This window comes from Bidens hawaiensis, unplaced genomic scaffold (genome assembly GCF_021521415.1).
Source record: "Bidens hawaiensis isolate Kalapana, Puna unplaced genomic scaffold, B.hawaiensis_p1.1 tig00004282_1, whole genome shotgun sequence".
Taxonomy (NCBI): Eukaryota; Viridiplantae; Streptophyta; class Magnoliopsida; order Asterales; family Asteraceae; genus Bidens; species Bidens hawaiensis.
In genome coordinates, this window is record NW_027491257.1 from 1,475,603 (window position 1) to 1,484,483 (window position 8,881).

The 8,881-nt window shown below is 33.3% G+C and overlaps 1 protein-coding gene and 1 long non-coding RNA gene across 2 annotated transcripts; one reads left to right on the forward strand and one right to left on the reverse strand.

The window, feature by feature from the left end:
- Nucleotides 1–527: 527 nt before the first annotated feature.
- Nucleotides 528–6,671, forward strand: LOC143626067 (uncharacterized). Its single transcript, XM_077096244.1, has 6 exons — nucleotides 528–711; nucleotides 774–902; nucleotides 966–2,128; nucleotides 4,207–4,620; nucleotides 5,468–5,700; nucleotides 6,266–6,671. Exons 1-6 carry the CDS (start codon nucleotides 566–568, stop codon nucleotides 6,518–6,520), a joined length of 2,340 nt encoding a protein of 779 aa, XP_076952359.1. The 5' UTR covers nucleotides 528–565; the 3' UTR covers nucleotides 6,521–6,671.
- Nucleotides 6,672–7,157: 486 nt separating this feature from the next.
- Nucleotides 7,158–7,832, reverse strand: LOC143626016 (uncharacterized). Its single transcript, XR_013152356.1, has 2 exons — nucleotides 7,482–7,832; nucleotides 7,158–7,442 (listed from the first exon to the last, which is right to left on the reverse strand). It is a non-coding gene; the product is annotated as an uncharacterized LOC143626016 (long non-coding RNA).
- Between the last annotated feature and the right edge of the window lie 1,049 nt (nucleotides 7,833–8,881).

The window sequence follows — 8,881 nt, forward strand, 5'->3', positions numbered from 1 at the left end:
AAACTCAAGTTCAATCCTCACATACAACATTTTAGGAGAGAGATGAGTGGCTCCGTAAAAGAACACCGGTATTTTTGTAATCTCCAGTTTGTTTCTAAGGACGTCTGGGTTTTGCCATAAGCGGGTCTTTAAGCCGGTGAATTTTTCACGAAACTGAAGATAACTTAAAGATGTTTAAGGGCTCCGTACAGCTATATCAGGCCAGCTGGTAGTGACCTTTTGCCATTAGTTCACACCATACATAATTCTTTCACAATTCTCCGTTTGTTAAAAATTAAAAAAAAGTGTCATTAATCAATAATCATTAATCATGTTTCAAACATGAAATATTCATAGTTTAAAATAATAATAAAATATAATCTATTACATTAAATTTAAAATCTTTCCAATAAATTCTTTCCCATTCAAGTACCTTTCTTCCAAAACATCATCATTATGGAAATCTTTATCACCCCACAATCCTCGCCACCATGGGTGCACACAACACACCTCTTCTTCTCAATTACTAACTCATCACTTATCTTCACTTCAAGAATGTCAAAAATCATAATCTAAATCCAATATCATGACAACCCACTTCAATTCCATCCACAAATCGTTCCCAGCTGACTTAATTCAACAAACCCTGATCAAAGTTTGCACCTTTATATGGGTTTTGTTGCGAAAATTTGTTTTGAGTTCGTTCAGGCATTTCGTCGAACACCTGGCGGGGTATGTTTCAGTTTTAAAAGTTTTAATCTTTCTGTTGCTAATTTTGTTATTTTGTTTTGCAGATTCGTATACGAATCGTTTCCAGCTGATTTGGTTCAGAAAACCATGGTTAAAGTCTGCAATTTTATATGGGTTTTATTACGTGATTTTGCTTTGAACTCGTTGAGGCATTTCGTCGAACACCTGGCAGGGTAAGTCTCAAAATTTGGGAATTTTGATTATTTTGTTATTAATTTTGTTATTTTGGTTTACAGATCACGAATTGACGATCCACCCGAGAAGATTTTGAGTCCAATTGTGGGGTTCAACGAGGAAGAAGAGAATATAGCCCCGAACTTAAGCGGGTTCGATGAAGACGAGAACTCGGAGTTTAATTTCGGGTTTCGGTTTCAGTTTCAGCTGCAAGAACACGATTTGATCGGATATAAAGGTACCCACGAAGTTAATTTGGAAACTAAGATGAGTACAAGCAAGTACCAGTTTATGTCTGTTCAAGATTTTGGTGGGTTCGTTGCGGAACCCGAATCCGGAAGCTTTACGGTTCAAGAAATGTTTGTTGAAGATGATTTGAATATTATTAAGGAAAAAGGAATAAACCAACAGGTTGAAGTTGTTAAAGATGATTTGATTATTAAAGAAAGTTTGAATCTTGATGAAAAAGTTAACGTTTTTAACGAAAAAGAAGCGTTTTCGGGTCAAAACTTTCAACGGGTTAATGTTTCCGATACAGATTCGATCAATTCCGTTACAAATGAAGTTGGTTCAGTCAGTTGTGATGAGGGTCAAGATTTACAGGAGAAAAACGAGTCGAATATGTGTGAAAATGTCGTTTTGAAGCCGGAACCGGGACCGGTTAATTGGCTCGGAGAGTTTATTATGAGAAATAATTTTGATATTCTTGATTATCAAACCGAATCAGACGAATTGAGTGACGGGTTTTACTCGATTAGCCCTGAAGATGTTGATTCCGTTAACGAACCCGAGTCAGAAAATTTGGTTCCGTCTTTTGAAGAAGAAGTTGACGATGATTACATTGAACTTGAACCGAATCTTGAAAAAGAATTAAAGAATCTTGATTCTGACGGTAAGGACGAATCGGATTCTTGTTTCGAAAACTTGTCAAAAAGAATATGGGAATTTGATTCGGACGAAGAAGATGATGCGGACGTGTTGTTAGAACATCAAGAATTAATCGGTCAAATGAAAATGGAGTTAAGGAACTCGAGAACCGGAGGTCTTCCCACCATTCTTGAGGAATGTGAGACGCCACGAGTGAAAGAAGATTATAAACCGTTACAAGTTAACGAGAAGTTGGAGCATCGAGATCAAATGACCGAAATTCAGAAGTTTTACAAGAGTTACAACGAGAAAATGCGAAAATTAGACGTCTTAAATTACCAAACTTTGCAGGCCATTAGTAAGTTCTCTAACCCTATATTATTTTCTAATTTTATTATTATGATTCCTAGTGTGAAAAAGGTTTTGGTTTGAAAAGTTGACTTTTTGAACATTAAAAATTGACCTAACACCTAACTTTAGTGTTTCTGTATGTAAAAATTGTTTTTATGGGGGATATACAGGGGTGTGTGTGGTGCGGTGCGGTTTTGGGCTAAAACCAAACCGAAAACCAAAACTTTGGTTTTTGGATTTTTGAAACCGTTCAGTTTCGGTTTTTTTGGTTTCGGTTTTTGTCATTTGAGTTTAAAAATTTTAGTCTGAAAAGAAAGTTGGCCGAAAATAAGAATTTAAATATAAATAATTTTCTTAATTGTTAACTAATAGACTATTGTACATTTGGCAAAAGATATTTGAGTTACATATTTATTAAATTCTTTATAAATTAATTAAAAAAAAATCTAGAAATTCAGTTCGGTTCGGTTTTTACAAAAGCATAAAACCAAACCGTCGGTTTTTGTTTCGGTTCGGTTTTTTTGGTTTCTTGCACACCCCTAGAATATATTTGTTGGAAAATTTGTAAAGGAGCGGGCCACCAAATTTTTTATAACCATTAATATTTGGTACCAAGATACTTATTCTATGCAAATTGCATATACAAATTCTTTCATGAATATTATTCGTAGGCGCGCCTAGACTCGCGTATGGTGAATAATCATCTAAATGTCATTTGCAATCAAAGTCTGCTTTTCATATATTCTCCACTTCTTTTAACTTTACAAATAACCATTCATTGCTTATATTGAATATATGAGTCTAAAAGTCAAATCACAAGAATGATGTAAACTATTTCAAGATCCAATATTTATCTTGAAATAAAAATTGATAAAACATTTTTTCTTAGTTTATGCGGTCATGCCATCCCTTGCTTATTTTTCTATTTTTGGTATTTGTTCTTGATGGCTTTTTCAAGAGAAGTTAAACAACAAATATGTAAGCCGACACGTGTAGATAATGTTGTGGAGATGATGATATCTGTCTTCATACGGCGACGAAGATGAGAAAAAAGACTGTTAGTTTTAAAATAAAATAAAATATTTTTTTTTAATTTGATTAATGAAAAATGCTTAAAAAGTAGGTTTTGTTTGATGTTTGATACTATCAACTTGCCAACTAATAAATTTCCTATGTAAATGATGTCACTATCACATCTAAATGAAGAGCTCAAGGGGCATGACCATTTTAATCAATAATCATGCCTTATGAATTATGACATGACATCATATAACATGGGCCTTGCTTTACACATTTAAATTTGTTAATAGACTAAATTAAATTATACTTTGAGTTGTTCAACTATATAGGTTAGCTTGCAGGGTGTGTCCTATAACTTCAATAATTACTACAATGAATGTCCTTTATTTGAGTATTTGAAAAGTTGTTACACATTATTTCCTTTCCATTAATAGAAGCTAGATTTTCTGTTAACTTTTTAAAAAATGACAATTTTACCCTTACAAATAAAGGACGGAATTTGTAACGTAAGGGTAAAACCGTAAAAGTTAATAGGAAATCTAACTTCTTACGTCCTTTCCACTAACACAAGTTAGATTTCCGTTAACTTTTTTTGAAATGACAATTTTACCCCATACAAGTGAAGGACATAATTTGTAACGTAGGGGTAAAATCGTCATTCTAAAAAAAGTTAACAGAAAATCTAACTTCTTACGCCCTTCCACTAAATAAGTTAGATTTTTTGTTATTTTTTAAAATGACAATTTTATCCTTACAACTAAAGGACATAACTTGTAAGTTGTATCGCAGGGGTAAAATCGCCATTTTAAAAAAGTTATCGGGAAATTTAACTTCTGTTAATAGGAAATGACGTAACGTGTCACAACTTGTCAAATAAAGGACATTAATTGTAACTATTGAAGTTACATGACACAACCTGCAAGCTGACCTATAGTTAAAGAGCTCAAACTATAATTCACTCTTTATTATAAACTTATTATAAATGTAATAATAATAATAATAATAATAATAATAATAATAATAATAATAATAATAATAATAATTAAATTTTTCTGATTTTTTAAGATTTTCTGAGGATGAAGCATCCAGACCAAACAAACACCGGAGAAAACGCGTCACTTTCCGCGATTAAATCCGTTTTTTTACCAAGCTTATGGCCTTGCAAATTAAGACGAATTTACGCGGACCCCACGTTAAAATCCATCACCGAATTACATAAAGATTTAGAAATTGTGTACGTTGGACACGCTTGTCTTTCATGGGAGATGCTGTATTGGCAATACAAAAAAACCAAAGAATTACAACTTTATGACCCGCAAGGATACCGATCGTATAACCAAATTGCCATCGAGTTTCAACAGTTTCATGTTCTTCTTAGAAGGTTCACTGAAGATGAACTGTTTCAAGGCCCTCGGGTTCAGAATTATACAAAGCAACGGTGTGCACTTCGTGGTCTTCTTCAAGTTCCCACTATTAAAGGTAATTTTTAAAGTTTATATTATATATTTTAAGTTATACATGAAACACCTTTTGTCTAATTTTTTAAGTTCTATAATTTATTCGATCGTCATTGTCGTATGCGATTATGTGTATATTTTTGATGTGACTACAATGATTTAGGAGGTTTTATATAATAATAATAGTAATAGTAATAATGATATGATGATGATTATATTAATAACATACAATGAAAAAAATAAATGTCTAACTACCAAGATAGTGAAAGTTACGAATAAAACCGCCACAAAATATAAGAAAATTGCTACCTCAGGTAAAAACATCTATATTTGAAATTTTGAATAAGACATTTTTTTAAAGGATGAAACTTTCGGGACACAATCATGAATACGGTGAAAATGCTTTATTTTTACCGATGATTTTTATATGGCTATGCTTTTACTCTCGATTTGAGTAAAATGATTTACAAGGTCGTATCTATTAATAATACACTTTGTATGACTTTCGACCTGTTTTTCTTTTTTTAATTAAAATGTACCCGTTTGACATGTTATTTTATAAATAAACACTATCTTGGATCAACCTGTTCATTTCTTAACGGGCCGAAATTTGTAGTTTTTGTCAAACATAATACACAACCGACATTAAATTAGAAAATAAACATAGGTAAATCTGAATCCTGTAAGTCAAAAGTTGACTTTTTGTAAAAGTTTGTTTCTTGAAAAAAGTTTACTTCTTGTTTCTTAATTTTTTTAAAAAAATATGTTTCTTGAAAAAAGTTTGTTTCTTGAAAAAAGTTTACTTGTTTCTTAATTTTTTAAAAAAATATGTTTCTTGAAAAAAGTTTGTTTCTTGATTTTTATTGTAGACGACAATTTGAAACAAAAGAAGGCAATGAAGGAAGAACAAGAGGAAGCGGTTTCAATATCAACAATGGTGAAAATGATCAAAGAATCCATGGGGGCATTTTGGGAATTTCTTCACACCGACAAAGACACCACAAATCTGTTCTTAACCATAATCCTTCAAGGCAGTAAAGCACATCTCCAAGACCCTGCAGACTATAACCTTTTTATTGACATCAAAACAATTTATCAAAAGGTTATACTTTTAACTTGCTTGTACTCTATGTAACAACCGGGGGTGTGCAAGAAACCGAAAAAATCGAAAAATCCAAACCGAAACAAAAACTGATGGTTTTGTTTTATGTTTTTGTAAAAACCGAACTAACGGTTTGGTTTTGGTTTTGCATGTAATGAAAACCGAAAAAAACCGAACCGATTCCTAAATTTTTATTTTTATTTTTTTTTGTTTTTTTATTTAAGTAATTTATAAGAATTTAATATATATGTAACTAAAATATTTTTTTTTGTCAAATGCATAATAGTCTGTTAGTTAACAACTAACAAAATTATTTTTACCTAATTTCATTATTTTCGTCCAACTATTTTTTTTGGGTCTAAAATTCTCAAGCACAAATGGCAAAAACCGAACCAAGACCAAAAAAAAAAAAGGAAAAAAAAAAGGAAAAACCGAAAGCCAACGGTTACAAAATATCCAAAAACCGAAGTTTTGGTTTTAGTCCAAAACCGCACCGAACTGCACCACGCACACCCCTAGCACTAGCATTTATGCATTCTAAAACATTTGTTGGTTAATTTTACAGAAAGAGAGGAAGCTAAAAGACTTGCTACGAACCGGAAACTGCATAGTGAAGAAGTTTCAAAAACAACAAGAGACCATTTTGGACCAACATATGTTTGTGTCACAAGTTGAATTAAGGTTAGTTTCAAGAGTTTTGAGCTTGCCAAGATTGAGTAGAGATCAATTATTTTGGTGTCAAAGTAAATTAAACAACGTAAAGTTTATCGATCGAAAGGCTCGAGTCGAAGATAGTTTGTTCTTGCTTTTTCCATGTTGAAAGATATAAATTTTATTGAAGTTGTTTGTAGAATATGCAATAATCCCACTTCTATATCTTTGATCCATTGTTTTTTATAAAGGAAGATGAAGAAGTAGTGGATGTAGTAGTTATTAGTATAAGCTAGAAATTGGTTATATAACTTATTTTAGTGGATATAATATAAAGGTGTATGTATGTTTAAATATGGATTTTGATATTTTCTGTTAATGAATTTATTGTAAATTTTAAGTTTTGCTTAAATATGGATATTTGCAAGGTTTGTGTAGAATGTGACAATATGTATGTTTGGGCCTTTGGGCTATTCATAAATTCATAATTATTCAATTAGACCAAATTACATGAAAATAGTGTTGATTTTAACAAATATAACCAAAGAGTGAAACATTTAAAAACATTTAAAAATAGTGTTTCTTCGTTTATGTGGGTTGTCATATGCGGTTTTAGTCAAACAGTTTCAAATTTACGATTTTCGTCCATGTGTGAAGTGCCTATTCATTATTATGGGTCAGGCTGTTGACCCAAGTTGTTTTAAAGCCCAAAATGTAAAACTGAAAACTAATCCGTAACCGAATCATAAAAGACATGAAAAGTCGAAAATCGAAGACTAGGGATTTGATAATTGGAGTAGATTACATAAAAGAGGCACATATAGATATTTTATAAACAACAGATCATTATAGTTACACCCGAGTGTCCGATGATAATTCATACATAGTATATGCATCATAATCAAACCTAAATGAAAATAACCAAGCCCTATAAAAGCTTCAAGTACAACATTAGTATAATAAAAGTACTTAAAAAGACACGAATGCCTCGCTTATGATTCGATCAAAAGCCCAAAAACATACGTTTTCGAGCTTTTTAAGCCATATAAGTGCCACCGTACCTCCTCACGGCCTCATGACTATCAATAGCACTCCCCATATTGGTGAAGTTATTACGAGGATCATTAGACTTTGCCACGAAAGCAGGACGTGCATATCGCCTCTGTGGTTCAAGCGGTTGTGAACGGGTAGACAAGTCATCAAGCACCCCTCTTCGCCTTGGGTCTGCACGTGGTGAATAATACACGGATTCTTCAAGTAATCCCAAAGCTTCATTGACATTATTAGTCGAGGTTGTGAGTGGATGATTCGTTGCTGGTGGACCGGCAGCCTGCCAAGACTTATTAGGACCGGAAACATGTCCGGTCCTAACATAGCCTGGTCCTGAATGGACCCTGTTGGATTCTTCAGAAAAGTAACCGCGATTATAATTATTTGGGCTGATGGGTGGGCTTGAGTTTTCATAGTTGAGCCCATAGTTGGGCCCACCTGACAAGTTTGGGGAATGTCCATACTCCTTCAAGAGCTCAGCTTTTGCAGGAGAACCGACATAGTTTGTGTACCCATGAGTCGGGCCACGAACCCACTCAATGTTCTTGGTGTCAACCACATACTGGTTACCCGAGTGTTTGGGTTCATGATCATAATAACCACCTCGTTAAGTAGGGATATTGGTATAGGTCGAGTAGCCTTTTGTCACATAAGTGTTACCTGCCATTCGAAATTTGTTCGAATGATTTATGTGTGTTGTTTTTGCTCGGTTCGGCTTTGCTTGTGAAATGATCAACTGTGGTTGATCTCTTTTTATAGCACAAAAGGTAGTTCGATGCCATTAAGATATTTTCGTGTTTTCCATCGTTTTAAGTTTAAGATTCTACTTGGAGACATTGCGAATCGAATAAAGGTATTTGATCTTTCAATCATACAAGTGGCAAAGAACATATTCCTATATGTTGGCTTCATGGTGAAGAAGAATGGTCTTTTAACTCTTATAGTCTTATGTAGTACTACTCATCAAGACCAAAAACCACTTTTGGCCTGTTGACTACATATTCTATTACTGTATAGGTGTTAAGTTATTGTGTCCTTTGAGTACCTTAGATCCATAATGGTTGAACAACTTTTTATAATAACAAAACTAGTTATAAGAGTTAAACCACACAGATAATATTTGACCACCTATGGGAATTTGGATCAAGAACTTTCATGCAACACAAATGAGCCTCTTGGTGGTCTACTAAATCCGGGAGACAGGAGGTTCGATGCTGATAGGGGCGGCTCAACCTATCTGGAGGCCTAAAGTAAACTTGAAAATGGGGCCTTTCTAATTTCTTCATGGTGAACGCTACAAAATATATATATTTCACCCCAAATAATTTACCCATTTGAACTTGTTATCTAACCCAAATAATATTCGATAATCCCTTTCAGATCACACATCCTAAATACTTGAGTTAAATAGCCCATGGGCCGGCCTTGATGCCGATGAAAGGTTGTATAAGCTGGTACTTGGTAGGGATCATCATGAAAA

What these genes read in the sequence shown, in the direction of transcription:
- LOC143626067 (XM_077096244.1), top strand. Translation starts at nt 566, where the DNA reads ATGACAACCCACTTCAATTCCATCCACAAATCGTTCCCAGCTGACTTA. An exon ending in TTCGTCGAACACCTGGCGGG is followed by an intron (nt 712 to 773) that starts GTATGTTTCAGT and finishes TTTGTTTTGCAG; the next exon opens with ATTCGTATACGAATCGTTTC. An exon ending in CCAAACTTTGCAGGCCATTA is followed by an intron (nt 2,129 to 4,206) that starts GTAAGTTCTCTA and finishes TGATTTTTTAAG; the next exon opens with ATTTTCTGAGGATGAAGCAT.